The 20,586-nt window shown below is 38.3% G+C and overlaps 1 protein-coding gene across 4 annotated transcripts in view; it reads right to left on the bottom strand.

The window, feature by feature from the left end:
- LOC149023477 (ABC transporter G family member 28-like) overlaps positions 1-20,586 on the bottom strand; it is a 109,529-nt gene that overhangs the window by 24,325 nt on the left and 64,618 nt on the right. For 3 of the 4 annotated variants that reach the window (XM_089144008.1, XM_089144007.1, XM_089144009.1), the window contains 3 exons: positions 9,554-9,702; positions 9,016-9,305; positions 8,776-8,912 (listed from right to left, as the gene is read on the bottom strand). In XM_089144008.1, coding sequence (XP_089000134.1) covers positions 8,776-8,912; positions 9,016-9,305; positions 9,554-9,702 — 576 coding nt within the window. Of the gene's footprint in view, positions 1-8,775; positions 8,913-9,015; positions 9,306-9,553; positions 9,703-20,586 lie in introns of those variants that run through there. The other variant, XM_089144010.1, reaches the window with a different exon arrangement.

Here is a 20,586-nt window from a genome sequence, read left to right as displayed (position 1 = left end):
TCCGAGACACCCGCGGACCATTCGGAGAGCCAAATTTGGGGCTTTTTGATCCATAATGAATTGGATCGAATTGAAGGTACCCTTAGGACCTTATTGCTGCCAATTAGACATTCCCAAAGTTTCGTTTCGATTTGACTTCGAATTGATGGCGAAATATTGATTTTCGCCGAAACTAGGTTGAAAATGGTGGGTTCAAACCTAGTTGGAAGATTAGGCTTTTTTGGGTAATTTTGGGAACTCTATTAAAACCCAATTGAGTTCTAATTTATGTCTATTGATCTTCTTACATGATTAGGTTTATTTTGATTATAATCACCAACTCGTGAGTGTGACTTTGGAGAGCTTATACTAACTAGAAAGGTGAGGAATATACTTAACCTTATCTTGCATGTTTAATTATATTAGTTAATTTTCATTATTGATATCCTACCTTGCTTTAGCATTTATTATATTGTGATTATGTGTGGGACTTTGCACGAATGAAAGTTAAGAAAATATGTTTACTTCTATTTTTCAATATTCTTTGAATGAATGATATGAGAATGTATGAGATGGATGAGATTGGATGGATTGAGTTTTTCTTTTATATTTTAAATCTTAAATTATTGATATGAACATATATGGATGATGTTGATTGATTACTCCTTTTATTTTAGGTTGCTAACTAGGGTTGTGGGTTTGCCCATTGCCCTAGTGACCTTATGTGATTGCCTAGATTGTGATTGAGGAATGGGAATGGGGAATGCCATTTTGGCGTTTCTGTCATTGGACACTAGAGGCGGTGGTATGAGACGCATTCCTATGGTGTCCCTTGGCGCTTTCCCTGATTACTGGTTGGCATACCTAGGGCATGTTTAGAAGTGTTTGGCTAGGTGACCTTATGAGTACTACTACCCTTTCGGCAAGGGTATTGAAGCCAGTTAACCTGTGATGTTAGTGGTTGGGTCTTGAGTGTCAAGCAGGCCCACTATCATCATAGAGTGGTATGGTTGCATATAATAGATAAGGGCTCCTAGGCACTCAATACTGGTAACCAACCTGTGAGAGGACATGGAGAGCATCCTGTCCATTATATGTGGATGACCACTGGGTTAAGGAATGGGATCCAATAGATGCCTCCTATTGAGGATTCCATTCATAGGTGGGAAGGTATCGAACCAAAAGGGCACTAGGCATGAGGGGAGATATTTGGACCATATATAGTACGAGACTGTATGACTTTGCATTGGGCTAGGATTATCTTTGACACGTGCCAAATCTCATACCAAATAGTGACGTGAGAGAGTGGTGACCTATACCCAAACCATGGCTTGACAGGACTTTACCTAACAACCGTGGATAACCTATTAGACGTCTCTTATTGAGGGAGAGTGACTGAGACCGCCCAAAGGAAATTGGTGTTTAAACTTAATGTGTGTCTACCATAGAGACCTCATGATAGAGTTAGGAGCATAATATCATAATCATTCATACATCATATCATTATCATTAATTATATTATTGATATTCATGCAATATGTGTGGTGTGGAATCTTGTGAATGAATGCATGATATGATGTGGAATCTTGTGAAGGAATGCATGATATGATGTTGAGTTGATCTCACTTGAGTTCGTTGAATCATTCCTTTTTATATGTTTGTTTCTATTAGACTATACTATAGGTTATAAGGACTCCTTCCAAGTGGAGGATTCGTCGCCGACAAACTTTTTTTTAGGAGTGACTGAAGAAGATGTAGATTCACATGGAGCTTCATGCCCGTGCAAGGGCTGTTCTTATGGGGTTGGATTCCATTAGGGAATCAGTTTAGTTTAAATTCTGCCGTAACAATCTATTCTTCCTTCAAACTCTAATGTCCATTTTGATTAACTTTAGATAATGGATGATTGTAACCTTTTGATAATTCAGATTTTATAACTTTATATTTGAACTTGATTTATTCTTGTCCTTTCAATTATGCTATATTATGTGTTGTATGGAATTGTCACCGAACCTAAGTCTCGTTGTGTATCATCCCCACGGGTATTCGGGTATGACCGGATCCAGCTGGGTGGGGTGTGACACTATAAGGTTGATTTCTCCACAATAGGAGCATGAAGCATGGCTAATCGATAGCTTTCCTCACACTGAACAAGGGCATAAGAATGTTCTAGTGTAGGAAAGGGAGAACAACTTAATACTTGCACTCTGATCTGATTGTACTCCACATTCAAACCTGCCAAGAAGTCATATACCCGAATCTTATCAACGTGCTTCCTATAAGTAGCCACATCATCTGGATTAGTGGGGGTGATAATCCCTATAATGATCCAACTCTTGCCAAGCTTCTTTTGTAGCTCATAAACCTGTGCATCATTTCCCAACTGTCCATATGTTTCGGTAGTAGCCTTCCAGATTTGGGCTGCAGTATCAAGTAATAGGTATCCACGGACAATATTTGGATTCATGGAATTCAAAAGGGATGACATAATAAGAGAGTCATTCGAGATCCATTTATCCTATGAAACACCTGTGGTGGTAGGTTTGATAGTGGAGCTCGTAATGTGTCCAACAAGTCCTCTTCCGGCAATAGTCAAGTAAGCAAATCGAGACCAAATCAAATAATTTGTTCCATCAAATCTTACCGAAAGAAGGTGAAGAGTGGGGGTAATATTTGGAGTCAGTGGGAGTAGTAGTACACTAGTACCATCGGTAGTTGCCATGTTTAAAAACTTGTCTATAGTTCTTCAGTCTTCACCTTGTCAAAATAACTAAAACATCGCAGAATGCCATAGCCAAACCACCTAAACTAATGATAGGATTCAAAAGTTGCATATAAGGAACACCATTTTTTTTGGGATAATTACTATTGCCCCCCTGTACTTTGATTTTATTACTAATGTATCCCCTGTATTTTGAAAAATTACTAATCCAACCTTTAACTTTGTCTATAATTACTAATGCCCCCCTACTGTTAAGTTCCGTTAGTTTAATGATGATGTGGCATCTCCATATTTTTTGAAAATCCCAAAATACCCTTTTACTTATCTCTTTACTTATTTGCCCTTTTGTCAAGTTACAGTAATACCCTTAATTAATTGTAGAGAAAAAAATTATCATAATCTGTTTTACTCTTAAAAAAATCACCAAAATAAAGAAATAATAATTGAATAAAATTAAAATAGAAACCGAAGAGGAGGGAAGATAGAATTCAACTCAAATTTGGAAATTGAATATCACCTACCGTTAATTCCTTCTCGGCAAGATTTTGTGGTTTCGTCAATGGTGGGTTAGTAAAGCGGTTAAAAGTCTAAACCTCATGGGGAGGTGTTACGTTTGTTTCCAATATTAAAAAGCACCAGTCCCCCAAAAAAATTTAAAAAAATTGTGGTTTCCTTCCCTACGATGCTAGAGGAGAAGGTGGGAAACCAAATCGAATGAATTTTGCCAATTTCTTTAATTCAAAATAAATAAGTTTAGTGAAGGTGGAAAACTAATATTTTTTAATTCAAAATAAATGAAGTTAGGGTAAAATTGACATTTAACTGGTTTATAAATGGGGTAGTATCGTCTTTTGATTTCTTAATTTTAATGAAGGACAAAGTGGACATTACATATTCAAACTTAACGGTTACTTAACACCGTTATAAGGAAGGGGGGCAACAGTAATTTTGTAAAGAACAGGGTTTTATTAGTAATAAAATCAAAGTACAGGGGGGCAATAGTAATTATCCCTTTTTTTTTTGAATTATGGGAAATTACAAATAAACCCCTGAAAAATGTGAATTCGCAAATAGGTCCCTAAAAATTAAGGGTCAATCAGTACGGTTTCGGTACGTTACCAACTTTGAATATCGGAAACGAGACGTGCGAGGACTTAAACGGTCTTCTTTATGTACAAAAACGGTTTGGTACGGTTTCGGTATTAAATCGGTGCGGGAAAACGGTTTAAACACGGTACCTAGTGTGGTACAATTTTGGTACGAATGAACTTATGCCACTTTTGTTATTATTTCATTAGGTTTCATTAAGATCCTAATGAAATTGTGATCAACCAATCGATAGAATTTGAAATTAACAGAGATAAAACAAGTAAATTTAATTAATAGAGACAAAACAAGTAAATCTAAGAAGAGGAGTGAATGATGAAATGAAAATTGAAATAGGGAATTAGGGATTTGGTAAAGGTAAAGTGTTTTAATTGCAAAATTACAATTTATATCTCTTAATTTGGTATGGTACCAATTCGGTACGGTTTCGGTACGTACCGACGGTATGAGTACCTAAAACCGGAACCGTACCGAAGAAATTCGGTTTCGGTACTGTACGGTGCGGTTTTAGATGGCGCGGTTCGGTACGGTTAAACGGTTTCGGTACACAATTGACACCCTTACTAAAAATATGTAAATTCACAATAGGTCCCTGAGACTATGCACATTTACAATTAGGTCTTTGAAACTATGCACATTTACAACTTGCCCCCTTGAAATATGCAAATTTACAAACGAGGCCCCTAAAACATCAGTAATTTTCATTTCTTTATTTGGGCTAATAGTTAGGAGGGAAAAAAACCAAAATGTGGTTTGGTTAAAGTTGGGCTGGTCTGGTCCATGTTAATTTAAGGGTTGAATAGGTGTTAAGAGCTCTTGTTTCAGAAGAAGAGAAAAAAAAATCAGGAACATTGCAGCGTGGAAATTAAGCAAGAAGCCAAGAATATTGAAGGTACAAACGAATCACCTAGAAAATAAGTGGAGAATCACCACAGAATCTCCCTGATCTACAAATGAATCTCCAAGAACAGTGCTAGAGTTGAAGAAGCAGTTGAGATCTTTGCGTTTATAAATGGTGAGGGCTTCTGCGATGTGTTTCAGAAGAAGAAGAAAAAAAAAAAAAAAAAAAAAAAAAAAAAAGAATAAGACGACGGAAGGAAAAGAAGGGTAGAGATGGGTTTGATTGTGGGCAATAGGTTTCAGAGATGACTGCGATCAGTGTTGGCGATGGTCTCTGCGATGAGTTTCAGAAGAAGAAGATGAGGTTGTAGCGGATGGTTTCGGTGATGGAACAGTAGCCGCAGCGGTGGAGGCAGGTCTTCGTCAGGCGAGAGAGAGATTTTTTTCTTCTTTCTCTTCCTTAATCGAACTTAGGCTCTGATGCGATGTTGAAAAACACAATTTTGGTAGAATGGCTTGAATTAATTAGTGTGATCTCAAGCCTTCTATTTATAATAAAGTGGAAAGAACACTATTACATATATACCCTTACTTGGGTAACAAGAAAAGAAATTTACATGAACAAAAACTCTAATAGAGTTGAACTCCTAGTGGAACTCAACCAACAAAATCAAACTAGGACTCCTTCTAGGACTGAAGACTTAATTCATAAAAGGACTTTAACAGAACTAATGCTAGGATGATCAGAATTGAAAAATAGAAGTAGATATGGAACCCTTGTAGGAATTGGACTCTAACGAGGGGACTCCCTTACCACTTGGGCATTCAGACCTAACTAGGACTCTTCAATAACTTGACAAACAAGGACTCAAATTAAAAAATAAGTGTAGATTTGGGATCCTAACCTAATTAGAGCTCTTCAATAACTTGACAAACAAGGACTCAAATTCAAAAATAAGAGTAGATTTGGGATCCTAAAAGCTTCTACTAAGTTGATTCTACTAGAATACTATGAAATTACCAAAATACTCCAGTTGTATTAGAGGGCCATAGGATGTCGGGCTATCACCCTAGGCCCTATTTCGGTCTTGGCTCTGCTTCACATCAAACAGCCACCATATACCCCTCAAGTTGGACATTCTAATTTAAAAGAAAAGGCAAAAGCTTCGCAAAATTTTAAGCCACTTGGTCGTTTGAGGGTATTAACATGTCCAAAAGTAGGTAAAACACCAAGTTTCAGCCCTAAAAGCCATATATATCGCTCGAGATGGACACTCCAGTTGAAAAAGAATATGCAAGAAGCTTGGCAAGACCTCGATCCAACTTGGACTTTTGAGGGTCAGTGTTGGCTTTCAAGTTTGGGTTCTTAATTTATGAGTTGGCCCTCAAGTTCAGGTTTCTTGAGAGGGATTTTTTGTTGTTAGAGGGGCATTTTGGGCATAGAAAAAGACCCAATGAGAATTAGTGCTAGGCAACATTTCAGACCAAAGATTTGGAATGACTCAAGTATTCTTTGGGTATTGAGGTAGCACAACCCAAGAAAGGTATATTCCTATCCTAGAGAGAGTATGTTATTGATCTATGTCTAAAACAATGGTGCTTAGACCTAAAATTCTAGAGACTCCCATGGACCCAAACTTGAAACTCATGCCAAATGATTGGGGAACTATTGATAACCCTAATAAGTATTTAAGATTGGTCGCCAAATTTAAATATTTGACAGTAACAAGGCCTTATTACCTTCCCTGTCAGTGTTATAAGTCAGTTCATGTCTACCCCCAGACAGCCCACTGATGCCGCCGCGTGGATTTTGAGGTATCTCAAAAATGCTCCTGGACATGGGGTACTATATATAATTATGGTCATAGGTGGATGGAAGGATTCTCAGATGCCGATTGAGTAGCTTCTCCAATTGATAGAAGGCTACCACAGGTTATTGTACTTTTATTGGAGGAAATCTACTGTCATGGAAAAGCAAAAAGCAAATTGTGGTAGTTTGGTCAAGTGCAAAGTTTGAGTATTGAGAAATGGCACAGGTTAGTTGTGAACTGATGAGAACAAAGGATTGCTTAAGGAACTTGGTTTTTTTTTAATGATTTTCCTATGTTACTATAGTGTGATAACCAAGCTGATATTCACATAGCATCAAACCTTATGTTTCATGAATGCACAAAGCATATTGTAGTTGATTGTTTGATGTAAACCTAGTTTTAGGGTTAGGGTTTTTGAGAATTTTCCCTAAAACTAAGGGCTGCCCAGAATCTTTCAGCAAAGAGAACTAATTTTATTGGATATGTGGAGTGGGTTTACTGCTGTAATGCTAATTCCAGATGTGGTTTTTAACAAAAAAGTCTGAAAACTAGGGTTTAGGTGTTTCAGTTAGGTACTTGCTGTCTTGTGGTTTCAGACCTTGTTCTAATGGTTTTAGAATGTAGGAGAGGGTCTAAGATGAATTAGGGTTAGGTTTTAAAAGTTGAGACGATCTGCAGAAAATTTGGATGAAGAAGATGAAATGCAGGAAATTTTCAGACCTAGGAAAATAAAGTTTATTTACGAAACTAACAATAGGACTGAAGCCTAGGAATTGGGCGATCCTATAGAGAGAAGAAAAGTGGTTAAGGGGCTGGGGAATAAGGAGTTCAAGGGGGTGGGGGTTTGGTGCTGCCGCAGGGAAGAAAAAGGGGTGGGGAAGTTGCAGGTGCCAGGCGAGAGGTGGGGGAGCGGTTGGGAGATGTCGCAGGGAGTCGTGGAGGGGGATAAGACTGCTGTCAGGGGTGGGGAAGGGCTGTGGGTGAGGGAGGAGGCAGGGGAAGAGGATGGGGGCTGCTGTACTTACTTGTCTATAGCTGCAGCTCTTGTGGAAGATTATTTGAACGCTTCCAGATGCTGGAATGAAGAATAAGAAACTGGAATTGATGGTAGAGGTTCTGATCCTTGAACAAAACTCTTATTTACTAAACCATGGCCTCCTAAACAAGGAGCCATGATCTTAAAACTAAATTTTATCCAATAATCAGACTTGAGAATTACAATGAGAAATGAGGCTTATTTATAGCCTTTACAACAAAAGAAGAACTTGACTCAAACTCAACTAAGACGACACCAACTTAACTTGGATTTCCTTTATAAGTTAGGAGACCCTTTTACACCTAATTAACAACCACCTAAATAAAGGAATTCTTCTTGAAATAAAAGCTTATAGAGTCCTCTTAAAAGAAAGACTCATTTCCTAAGTAAATCACAACCACTAATAAAGACAAATAGGAATAGAAGAGCTAGGGGTAGACCTAAGTAAATCACAACCACTTATTAACGAATGATCATATTAGAGTTGGTTTGGGAGTTGCTCTCATAAGTGATAAGCTTCAAGAAAGTCATTTGAGGTGGCATGGTTGTGTTCAACAGAGACCCATAAATGCCCCTGTACTGAGAAGTGATATAATCCAGATTTAAGGGACTAAAAGAGCTAGGGGTAGACCTAAGATAACCTTAAGAGAAGTAGTGAGAAAGGATATGCATAGCTTAGGCCTTGTATCTAGCATGGCCTCAAACAGAACTGATTGGAAGGAAAAAATCCATGTAGCTGACCCCATTTAGTTGGGACAAGGCTTATTGTTGTTGTTGTTCGGGCATAGAGAAATGCTCATTCAAAGGGCTGACTGTTGAGTTCAAATAGGATGATAATCCTTTTCTTATGGGTAATCTGTTTCTTTATTTTCCTAGCTTGATTAGACATGTAATAGGCTCCAATAAATAAAGCCAGAAGGCATTGGAGGCTTCATGAGTTTTTTGTGAGGGTCCAGTGTATTGTGGATTCTTCTTCTCTATTTCTCTCTTATCTCTTCCTAATTTGGAGTTCTATTTACAGTTGTAATCTGACTTTAGGGCATTTCATGTATGTTGTAATTTCATAGTGTCCTGGGGGTTTACTTGTAAGTTGTAACCAATCACTTTCTCTTATTATAAAACATGTTATGCTCTCCAAAAACAAATTTATTTCCCCCCCCCCCCACTATCTCCTTCTCTCATTCATCAAACTGAAATCCCTCTCACTCTTCCCTGTCATTAGGAACCAAACGGACACTTGAAAAAGTACTCAATGACGTAAAAGCTAGTCAGGGTCAAACCTTTCAGCATTTGCAATCACAAAAGCTTCCAGAGCCCACTTTGTATAACATAGTTTGGCTAGAGTTTGCACAACTGCACCATTATTTTTCTGCTGAGTTCCGATGAGAGTCAAAACAACAGGCAGAACCACTGACCACTGCCAAAAAAAAGTTCCTTGTAAATGAATGTATACATTAAGTTGATGAGTAAATTTTCTTCCAAATAAAACAGTACAAGTAAAGTATTTATCCAATACACACCAGTTGGGCTGAACCTTGTTCGAGTAAGATAGCAAATACATAGGCAATACCAGTCACACAATAGACAAGGCAGACCAGAACAATGTAATTATCTGTGAAAGATGATCTGGGGTTGTTGAAGAAATAGAACATGGACAGATAAACCAGAGGCTTGATCAGCGTATTGAAAAGGCCAATTGTATCTTTTGAAGCAAAATAAGCCAGGCTGCTTATTCCCGCGCTACTCTCTCTCCAGTATTGTAACTTGTCTTGAGAAAATGATCTCAAAGCTGCAATCTTGCATAGGAGAGCTGTAGCACAGCAAGATTGAAGGAAATGAGCATTAACACAGTTAAGGAAAATCTATTAAAAATATTTCACCTCAAGTTACGTGCTATTGGTAAGAAAAACCAGATTCAGTTTTCTTCAACAATGGGGAAAACAAAGATAAATAAGATTTCCGACCAACTTTTTAATCTATCATGTCAATTGCTTTAAAATAGAAAGAAATATTTAACAGACATTGATTCCCAGGAATGTCAGAGTAATTTCAACTTACAAACTGCAATAACAGTATATGTGTAACCGAGTGCTCCAAAGGTTTCATCACTCACTTTAGCAAGTCTTCCTAAACAGGCTCCAACTACTAATAAGGTAAGATAATCAACTGCTTGTATTCTAGCTTCTCGTAGCCATTGCTTGAGAACCCTAAAAAAAAAATATATTACAGGATTGCTTGTCAGGAGGAGGGGACAAGGAATTAGGAAATATAAAACGTTAAGTCATTCAGTTAAAAGATGCTTGAGAAATTGATTAGCCAAAAAGGAACAAACCATATCTATGGTCACAAGTAAGCTTTTCATGTGTCAACCAGCACAAGACTCCTGAATTTAGTTGAAATAGGTCTTCCTAGAGCCACTGCTTCCTATTGGTCTGGGTCTTGTTTGACCTAGAGAAGTTAGTGAAGTTGGGGTGGAATGGAACCCTTACAATGCCCTGGATTGAATGTAGAAGGTGGACAGAAACACAAAGAAATTCTCACATATTATTAGCAGTATAGATCTCTGGCCACTTTTGTGAACTCAACTTCATTTCGATTAGAATGAATGCAACTCATTTGAATACCTTGTTTATTGAAGATCAAATTCAGTCCATCAGATACCCTATGAATTGGGCCAGCACGGTGTTAAAGCCTTAGTGCTTTCTGGTTTACTAATGCCAATCCAGCATCAGTTTTATAAGACATACCAGTTTATTTCTCCTTTTGTCTTGGGTGGGTCCCCAATGCCTCCCCCCCCCAAAAAAAAAAAAAAAAAAAACTCTGGCGCTTATTAAAAAAAAAGGCAGTGACACGTCTGTGTAAGATGTCATTTATATATCAGAAAAGGGGAACTGAAAAGACCATTCACTGGCATTACTTTGTCATATGGCTCTTGAAGTGTTGTGTTCCTGTGTGGTATTTTGTTGTTTTTTTGAAGGCGAAAAACAGTAGATTTTCAAGTCCAAGTTCATTGTCAACCATGCGAGCAGTTTCTTATAGAAAAAATTTATCCAGGATTTGTTTGATTTTTGTGGGATCAATTCTCTCAGCCATGCTTTGGCTTCTCATGAGTATATGTTGAAGGTTTGAAATTCTTTTGAGGATGCTTATGCAGATTGTTCACCATCCTGAGAAGTACCTTCATCTTAAAATTTTGTTTAACCAACTATTATTATTATTTTTTTCTTGCTCTTCTGGTTGTGCTGAAATTGACTTATTTGCATCACAAATTTTAGCAGCAAAGCTTTATTTTTTTCTTTCAAAAATCTAAAAATTAGATTGAATCATTGAAGTAATTGTGACATCTCCACCAAATATTGTTAGCTTTACAACATCCATTGCACAGTTTTCCATTGACCCACAAAATGAATGGTTTTAGCTTTTTCACTGTTCAATTGCACGTAGGGTGCCAGGGTGCTACAGTGAAAATTAATAAGGATGGAAAATTGCTATTTCTTTGTTGCTGTAAATTGAAAAGTGTAGATTGAAAGCAGAGTGTCCCACTTCAGAGACTAGAAGAGTCATAATTTAACAACCTCCCCGGTTCCCACTTCTCTGGGGTAGATTCCCAACTTGAATCCATGGTCATCAGGTCAAATAAACGTTCTAAGGTCTTTATGAATAGCTTTTTCTAGGTTAATAAAGAGCTATGAACACCTTTCTTACACTCTCTATACCTTTCCATAAGACTCTAATAAGGTAAATAGCTTCCATTGTAGATCTTCCTAGTATAAACCAAAATTGGTTCTTTGTGATAGTGGTTTCTTGTCTCTCAAACATGTCTCTTCCATAATCTCATAATATCTTACAGTTTTATACCTCTATAATTATTATAGCTTTGAATATCTCCTTTGTTTTTTGTAAATTAGGACCATGATGGTTTTCCTCTATTCATCTAACACTTTCCGTGTGCTCATAATTTTATTAAACAACTTTGTCAGCCAAGCTAGCCCATAAGTTCATAAGCTTTTCCATACTTTTATTAGGATTTTATTAGGACCTTATGCCTTGCCTAGTTTCATCTTCCTTAGAGTTTCTTTTACTTTGAACATCCTAATTCTCTATATATAATTTTGAAAATTCGTGCCATGGCAGATGGTGTAATCATCCACATCACATATGCCTGAAGTATGTTTATTTAGTTGGCTAGAAGAACAAAATTTTCATCTCCTTTTGATAACCTCATCACATAGTAGTACCTTCTCATCTTCACTTACAGTACATCTAACATGGTCTAGATCTCTACTCTTTTTCTATTTCATTTTATTATAGCTATATTATGAATAGTTTTTTGCCTTCCTTTGTGCCTAACTTATTATATAAATCTTCACACCACTTCTCCCTTGCTTTCCAACAATTTTCTTAGCTTCATTTCTAGCCAACTCATACCTTTTAGATCTTCTACATCCTTAGTCCTTTGCCATGTCCTAAATCTAGCTAAATAGTAAATATTCATATTGAATACTAAATAGTATCTAATTTCTAGAAACTTTCAAGAATATGAGGGAAATTGTTAGATACGCATCAGGTCATTTGCATGATAGAAACTTAAAAAATAGCCTAACTGAGTTAGGTTACTTCCATTAACAAAATTAGAAATTACAAATACGAAACCAAAAATAATTCCATTACTATTGGAAGGCAAGAATCCATGTAGCTGGCCCCATTTAATAGGGACAAAGCTTGAAGTTGTCTGTGGTTGTACCATTTGATGTAGAAAACAATCTGTATAGAAAAAAGTGAGCATTTAGCTGTATGTCCTCATCCCCCTCCTACACAGAAGAACTAGTGTGATGTTTTGGTTTAAATGCATAAGCTTTAGTCCTCTTATATGCACTTTCTGTGCTGCTTTTCTCCTCTCTCAGAATAATGTAACTTAGTAGCAAATTAGTAATAACACCTAGAAATGTAATATGTACAGGAGTCAAAAAAAATTGTTGCAACCCCTAAATAAATGTATCTTGAGAATTGGAGCATATTGACCATATCATATGACACATTGATCAATTCAGTTTGATACTGATTGATACCATTTCTATTTTCCCAAAGAAGAAGACATATCTCCTAAGTATCATACTGATACCTTGCAACACTAATATGTATCAATCAATAGAAGATGATACATGGCAATATTTCACTTTCAGATATAGTTTTCCTGATCATCAAAGGAGAAGAAGGTATCCAGATTAAGGTATTTTTCTACTAAGATTAGTCAACTCTAACAAAAAGATTCCTACAACTGGATCATATTCTCCCCCCCGGAGGGGGGGGTTGGAGTTTTTTTTTTTTTTGGGGGGGGGGGGGGGGGGACAACCACACAAACACGGACGAACCCAACCACCCCAACAACAAAAAGGGGGGGTGGCGCACAACAAAACCAACCCAAGCCCAACCCAATAATAGAATTAATTCTTTTTCTCCTCTCCCCTCCCCCCCCCCCCCCCCGCCGGCGCCGCCCCCCCGCCCCCTCTTTTTTTTTCTTAAAAAAAAAAAAAAAAAAAAAAAAAAACAAAAGCCTTTTCCCAACTAAATGGGGTGGCTACATGGATTCTTGCCCTCAATCGGTCTGTTCAAGGCCATGCTGGATACAGGCCTAAGCTATACATATCCTTCTCACCACTTCTCCAAGGTTATCTGGTCTACCCCTAGCTCTCTAGTTCCTTCAATATGGATTATATCACTTCTCCGAGCAGGGAGCATTTATAGGTCTCCGTTGAGCGGGCGGCCACCTCAACGACTTTCTCTAAGCTTATCACTTATGGGAGCAACTCCCGGACCAACTCTAATATGATCGTTCTTATCTTATCCATCCTAGTTTTGCCACCATCCATCAGCATTCTCATTTCGCACTGAGTTTATCTATATGATTCTTTTAACACCCAACACTCGCACCGTACATCATAGCTGGTCGGACAACGGTCCTATAAAATTTTCCTTTAAGCTTTAATGGAATACGCCGATCACATAAGACCCCGGATGCACCTCTCCACTTCATCCACCCTATTTTAATTCTTTGGGAAACCTCATCTTCTAAATCACCTCTTTTACTTATGATTGAACCTAGGTACCTAAAACAATCACTCGAGGAATCTCTTTATCGTCAAGTATCACCACTTCATCATCGCCCGATCATGACTAAAGTTACAAACTAGATATTCGTCTTCGATCTACTAAGTTTAAAGCCTTTGATTCCAAAGCTACTCTCCATGATTCTAATTTGGTATTAATCCCCACGGGTCTCATCAATCAACACAATATCATCCGCAAAAGCATACACCGGGGGACCTCATCTTGAATGTCTTTGGTTAATTCATCCATTACCGGTGCAAATAGATATGGGCTTAAAGTTGACCCTTGATGTAGCCCAACTGTTATCGGGAATTCCTTACTTTGTCCCCCCGTCTAACACTAGTCACCGAACCATCATACATATCCTTAACTATATCTACATATTTACTTGCAACACTTCTTTTCTCTAGTACTTGCCAAATTAACGCTCTAGGGACTCTATCATAAGCTTTTCTAGGTCAATAAATACCATATGAAGGTCTTTCCTACATTTTCTATACCTTTCCATAAGTCTCCTAATTAAGTAAATAGCCTCCGTTGTAGATCTTCCCGGCATAAACCCAAATTGGTTCTCCGTGCGTAGTTAAGTGTCTCAACCGGGTTTCAATTATTCTCTCCCATAATTTCATCGTATGGCTCATCAATTTAATGCCTCTATAGTTATTACAACTTTGAATATCTCCTTTATTTTTGTAAATTGGAACCACAACACTTCTCCTCCAATCATCGGCATTTTCCCTGTGCTCATAATCTTATTAAACAACTTAGTCAACCAAACTAGTCCATGGGTTCCTAAGCTCTTCCATACTTCAATTGGGATTTCATCGGGACCTTGTGTCTTGCCGAGTTTCATCCTCCTTAAAGCTTCTTTTACCTCGGACATCGAAATTCTACGTATATAAGTTCGGACACCGGTGCCTTGGTGAAAAGTGTAATCGTCCGAAACATAAGTGCTTGAAGAATGCTCATTTAGTAAACTAGAGAAATAGGTTTCCCATCTTTCTTAATATCCTCCTCACAAACTAATACTTTACCATCTCCATTTTTAATACATCTAACATGGTCAAGATCTCTACTCTTCCTATCCCTCATCTTAGCTATCTTATAAATAGATTTTTCCCCTTCCTTTGTGCCCAACTTATTGTATAACTCTTCATACTTTCTTTCCCTTGCTTTTCCCGCAATTTTCTTAGCTTCATTTCTATCTAACCTATACCTTTGAAGATCCTCAACATCCTTAGTTCTTTGCCATGTCTTAAAACTAGCCTTTTATTCCTAATGGCAGCTTGAACCTCACTATCCCACCACCACGCGTCTCTATAAGAATGGATCTTTCCTTTTGATTCACCTAGAACATCCTTAGCCACCTTCTTAATACACATAGCCATCTCATTCCACATTGCATTGGTATCCCCTTTAAAATCCCATTTTCCTTGTTTGACTACTTCATTAACGAAGGATTTAGAGTACTCTCCTTTCAAATTCCACCATCTTATTCTGGGATAGTTTACCTTAGACCTTTTATGTGTTCTTGGGACTAAGCACATATCCAAGACCACAAGTCTATGTTGTGCAGTTAAGCTTTCCCCGGTATCACCTTGCAATCCTTGCACAACAATCTATCAGTCCTTCTAGTTAGGAAGAAATCTATTTGGCCATCTGTCCACTTTGAAAGTAATTAAATGCTCATCTCTCTTTTTGAAGTAAGTATTTATAATAGATAGATCAAAAGCAGTAGCAAAATCCAAAAATGAAATCCCTGTCATTCCTCTCCAAAACCATAACCTCCATGAACACTCTCATATCCTCTTTGATCTTTTCCAATATGTCCATTTAAATCACCTCCTATGATAATCTTCTCCTGAGAATTCTTGCAGTAATCCACCCATATTTTCCCAAAATTCTAGCTTTAGACTTTCATCTAGTCCACTTGAGGTGCATATGCACAAATTATATCCGAACTCTCTCCATTACAAGCGAAGCAAAATCCATCACCCACTCTTTAACATCCACCACATCATTTTAAATCTTATCCACATATACCCACTCCATTTTATTGTTTATCCCCAGATACCAAAGTTTAAAGTCATCCAACTCTGGCACCCCTCCATCTAGTCTCTGAAGCAAGCACATTAATCCCCCCAAACATCTATCAACAAGCTCACAGTAGAGATCCATGTTCCAAGATGCCAACAATCAGCAGGACAGCTACCCCACGCCACGGCGGAACTGCAACACCGCACCGGGCGCCGAGCGCGCGGCACGGGGGACGCCTAGCAACCCGCCACATCACACACCCGGGCAAGGGCGCGCGCTTGTGGGGACGCAGCAGCTTATCATATAAGGTCGAATCCATGAAAAAGGTTTGGCTAGATTTTTCCGGTGCCGGCTGCGAGCAGTCTTGGTGCACAAGTTTTGAAAATTTGGGTTTCTATTTTAGCTAGTTTCTATTTTGGTTACTTTCTATTTTTATTGTTGCTTGGTTGACAAACAATCTCCCTAGGTTAGTAGATTTGGGAGATTCTATGCAATATATAATTTTTTTTTCTATAACTCAGTTTAGGAAAGTTTCCTAAACTGAGATTTGATTTTACATTATAAATAAAGTACCAGGGGAGAGCCAAGACATACATGCAAGCTCTCTCCCTCTTCTCCTTCTTCTTCTTTGGTCTTCTTCTATTCTTCTTTTTTTTCTGAATTTCTTTTCAATCTTTAGGCTGATTACAGGTGCTGAAATTCTAACATGGTATTAGAGAGATTTTAATCAGCCTAGGGACTGCTTCTTCTCTCTCAATATTCTTTGCTCTTTTTTTCCCTTCTTTTTCTTTCTACCTAGTGCACAGCCACCCCTTGCTACATTAATAATATATTAGATCCTTCTTAACAATTCATGAAGTGATCTACATACTTGCTATTACCACTACTAAAAAATCCAGAAATTAGTTAAGTTTTTTGGCCACAAGAGGACCTGTTAACCTGATACAGCGCTTCTCCAGCCTGAACATCTATTTTGCTTCCAATCAACTCTGTTTTGCTTCTCCGAACTGCATCTATTGCCTAGAGGAAATTTGTTTCATATGTTTTCCTCAACAGCTACTGCTCTTTAATTGGTTTTATGTTCTGAAACATACAGCCGATGCAGTATTTGATTCTGCTGTAAGATATATTGCTGGTTCCCCTACTTTATTGAATTTTTCTACTCCAAAAAATTCTGTTGATGCTGTATTGCATTCTACTGCAAGTTATACACCGCTGCCCCTATTTTGTTGAATTTCTGTTGATGCCATATTGCCTTCCTATTGCTTCTATCACTGGTTTTGACTATTAATATTGTTTGGAAACTTTTTTGAATAACACGGCTACTCAATTTACCAGAATAAATCTCAATTGTGTTTTTCATCTGGTAGATGGAATATTATAAGGATCATTAGTTCTGGAGCCCTATTTACCAGAATCGACATCAATCTCTTTTTCCTGGTAAATAAGGGGGTTGCTCTACAATTGCTATTACTCAGATCTTCATGTGAACTATAGAGTGCTACTGGAGCGTAGATTACTTGCTGTCCTACATCATTAGATAAACATGACATTGTCTTACTGCTGCTACAACATTGGTGTTGCTTGTTCAATAGTTTTCTTTGAGTTAATTTGCTATTTGTTTGGGATGTCTGGAACATACTACTGGTTGTCGTCTCTTCTTCAGATGCATTCCTTATGTTAACATTGGTTGGTGCTTCCCTTAGTGCTACATGTTTACTACTATTAGATAAACATGACATTGTCTTACTGCTGCTACAACATTGGTGTTGCTTGTTCAATAGTTTTCTTTGAGTTAATTTGCTATTTTTTTGGGATGTCTGGGACATACTACTGGTTGTCGGCTCTTCTTCAGATGCATTCCCTATCTTAACATTGGTTGGTGCTTCCCTTAGTGCTACATGTTTACTACTATTAAAATACCTCCTCCCTCCCCCCCCCCCTTGGGGGGGGGGGTGGGCTTGCGGGTGATTAAATTTTCCCCTGTGTTGTCTAGAGGCCCTCCCCCCCCCCCCCCTCTCCCCCGCCCCCCCCCCCAAGCCCGGGTAAAGGAGGAGGGTTGGTGCGTCAGGTCGGCAGCCGGCACCGGAAAAAATCTAGCCAAACCTTTTTTCATGGATTCGACCTTATATGATAAAAGCTATGCTAGGGCGTTCCCCGACAAAAGAAGCGACGCGCACACTATGGCCCGGGTGTAGTGATAAGTGGGCAAGGGTTAGCTAGGGCGCCCCCGAGCGACGCGCGCATCGGCGCCCGGATGCGGTGATAAGTAGGCAAGGGTTCCCGCGCCGTGGACGAGTGCGGGTAAAGAAGCTAGTCCATAAGCATAGGATTAGATTGGCATCTTGGAACATAGGATCTCTAACTGGTAAGAGCTTAGAATTGATAGATGTTATGAGGAGAAGAAGGATTAATGTAGCTTGCATTCAAGAGACTAGATGGAGGGGTAAAAAAGCCAAAGAGTTGGATGACTTTAAACTTTGGTATCGGGGATAAAACAAATAAAAATGGAGTGGGTATAATAGTGGATAAAGATTTAAAAAATGATGTGGTGGATGTTAAAAGAGTGGGTGATAGGATTATTGCTATCAAGCTTGTAATGGAGAAAGAGTTCGAAATATAATTTGTGCATATGCACCTCAAGTAGGACTAGATGAAAGTCTAAAGCTAGAATTTTGGGAAAATATGGGTGGATTACTGCAAGAAATTCGTCAAGGAGAAAAGATTATCATAGGAGGTGATTTAAATGGACATATTGGAAAAGATCAAAGAGGATATGAGAGTGTTCATGGAGGTTATGGTTTTGGAGAAAGGAATGACGAGGGGATTTCAATTTTGGATTTTGCTACTGCTTTTGATCTATCTATTATAAATACTTACTTCAAAAAGAGAGATGAGCATTTAATTACTTTCAAAAGTGGACAGCATAGAAGCCAAATAGATTTCTTCCTAACTAGAAGGACTGATAGATTGTTGTGCAAGGATTGCAAGGTGATACCGGGGAAAGCTTAAGCGCACAACATAGACTTGTGGTCTTGGATATGTGCTTAGTCCCAAGAACACATAAAAGGTCTAAGGTAAACTATCCCGAGAATAAGATGGTGGAATTTGAAAGGAGAGTACTCTAAATCCTCGAATGAAGTAGTCAAACAAGGAAAATGGGATTTAAAGGGGATACCAATGCAATGTGGAATGAGATGGCTATGTGTATTAAGAAGGTGGCTAAGGATGTTCTAGGTGAATCAAAAGGAAAGATCCATCATAGAGAGACGTGGTGGTGGGATAGTGAGGTTCAAGCTGCCATTAGGAATAAAAAGGCTAGTTTAAGACATGGCAAAGAACTAAGGATGTTGAGGATCTTCAAAGGTATAGGTTAGATAGAAATGAAGCTAAGAAAATTGCGGGAAAAGCAAGGGAAAGAAAGTATGAAGAGTTATACAATAAGTTGGGCACAAAGGAAGGGGAAAAATCTATTTATAAGATAGCTAAGATGAGGGATAGGAAGAGTAGAGATCTTGACCATGTTAGATGTATTAAAAATGGAGATGGTAAAGTATTAGTTTGGAGGAGGATATTAAGAAAAGATGGGAAACCTATTTCTCTAGTTTACTAAATGAGCATTCTTCAAGCACTTATGTTTCGGACGATTACACTTTTCACCAAGGCACGGTGTCCGAACTTATATACGTAGAATTTCGATGTCCGAGGTAAAAGAAGCAAGGAGGATGAAACTCGGCAAGACACAAGGTCCGATGAAATCCCAATGAAGTATGGAAGAGCTAGGAACCCATGGACTAGTTTGGTTGACTAAGTTGTTTAATAAGATTATGAGCACAGGGAAAATGCCAGATGATTGGAGGAGAAGTGTTGTGGTTCCAATTTACAAAAATAAAGGAGATATTCAAAGTTGTAATAACTATAGAGGCATTAAATTGATGAGCCATACGATGAAATTATGGGAGAGAATAATTGAAACCCGGTTGAGACACTTAACTACGATTACGGAGAACCAATTTGGGTTTATGCCGGGAAGATCTACAACGGAGGCTATTTACTTAATTAGGAGACTTATGGAAAGGTATAGAAAATGTAGGAAAGACCTTCATATGGTATTTATTGACCTAGAAAAAGCATGATAGAGTCCCTAGAGCGTTAATTTGGCAAGTACTAGAGAAAAGAAGTGTTGCAAGTAAATATGTAGATATAGTTAAGGATATGTATGATGGTTCGGTGACTAGTGTTAGAACGGTGGGGGACAAAGTAAGGAATTCCCGATAACAGGGGCTACATCAAGGGTCAACTTTAAGCCCATATCATGCGGTAATGGATGAATTAACCAAAGACATTCAAGATGAGGTCCCCGGTGTATGCTTTTGCGGATGATATTGTGTTGATTGATGAGACCCAAGTGGGGATTAATACCAAATTAGAATCATGGAGAGTAGCTTTGGAATCAAAAGGCTTTAAACTTAGTAGATCGAAGACAGAATATCTAGTTTGTAACTTTAGTCATGATCGGCAGATGATGAAGTGGTGATACGACGATAAAGAGATTCCTCGAGTGATTGTTTTAGGTACCTAGGTTCAATCATAAGTAAAAGAGGTGATTTAGAAGATGAGGTTTCCCAAAGAATTAAAATAGGGTGGATGAAGTGGAGAGGTGCACCGGGGTCTATGTGATCGGCGTATTCCATTAAAGCAAAGGAAAAAAGGACCGTTGTCCGACCAGCTAGATGTACGGTGCGAGTGTTGGGCGTTAAAAAGAATCATATAGATAAACCGGGAGCAGAAAGAGAATGCTAAGATGGATGAGTGGCAAAACTAGGATGGATAAGATAAGAAACGATCATATTAGAGTTGGTCGGGAGTTGCTCCCATAAGTGATAAGCAGAGAAAGTCGTTTGAGGTGGCACGGCCACGTTCAACGGAGACCTATAAATGCTCTG

The sequence above is a fragment of the Hakea prostrata genome, chromosome 2, assembly GCF_041222555.1.
Source record: "Hakea prostrata isolate BN-2017 chromosome 2, UWA_Hpros_2, whole genome shotgun sequence".
NCBI classification, from domain to species: domain Eukaryota; kingdom Viridiplantae; phylum Streptophyta; class Magnoliopsida; order Proteales; family Proteaceae; genus Hakea; species Hakea prostrata.
Note: the sequence above shows the minus strand (reverse complement) of the source record. Positions and strands in the feature narration are given on the sequence as shown.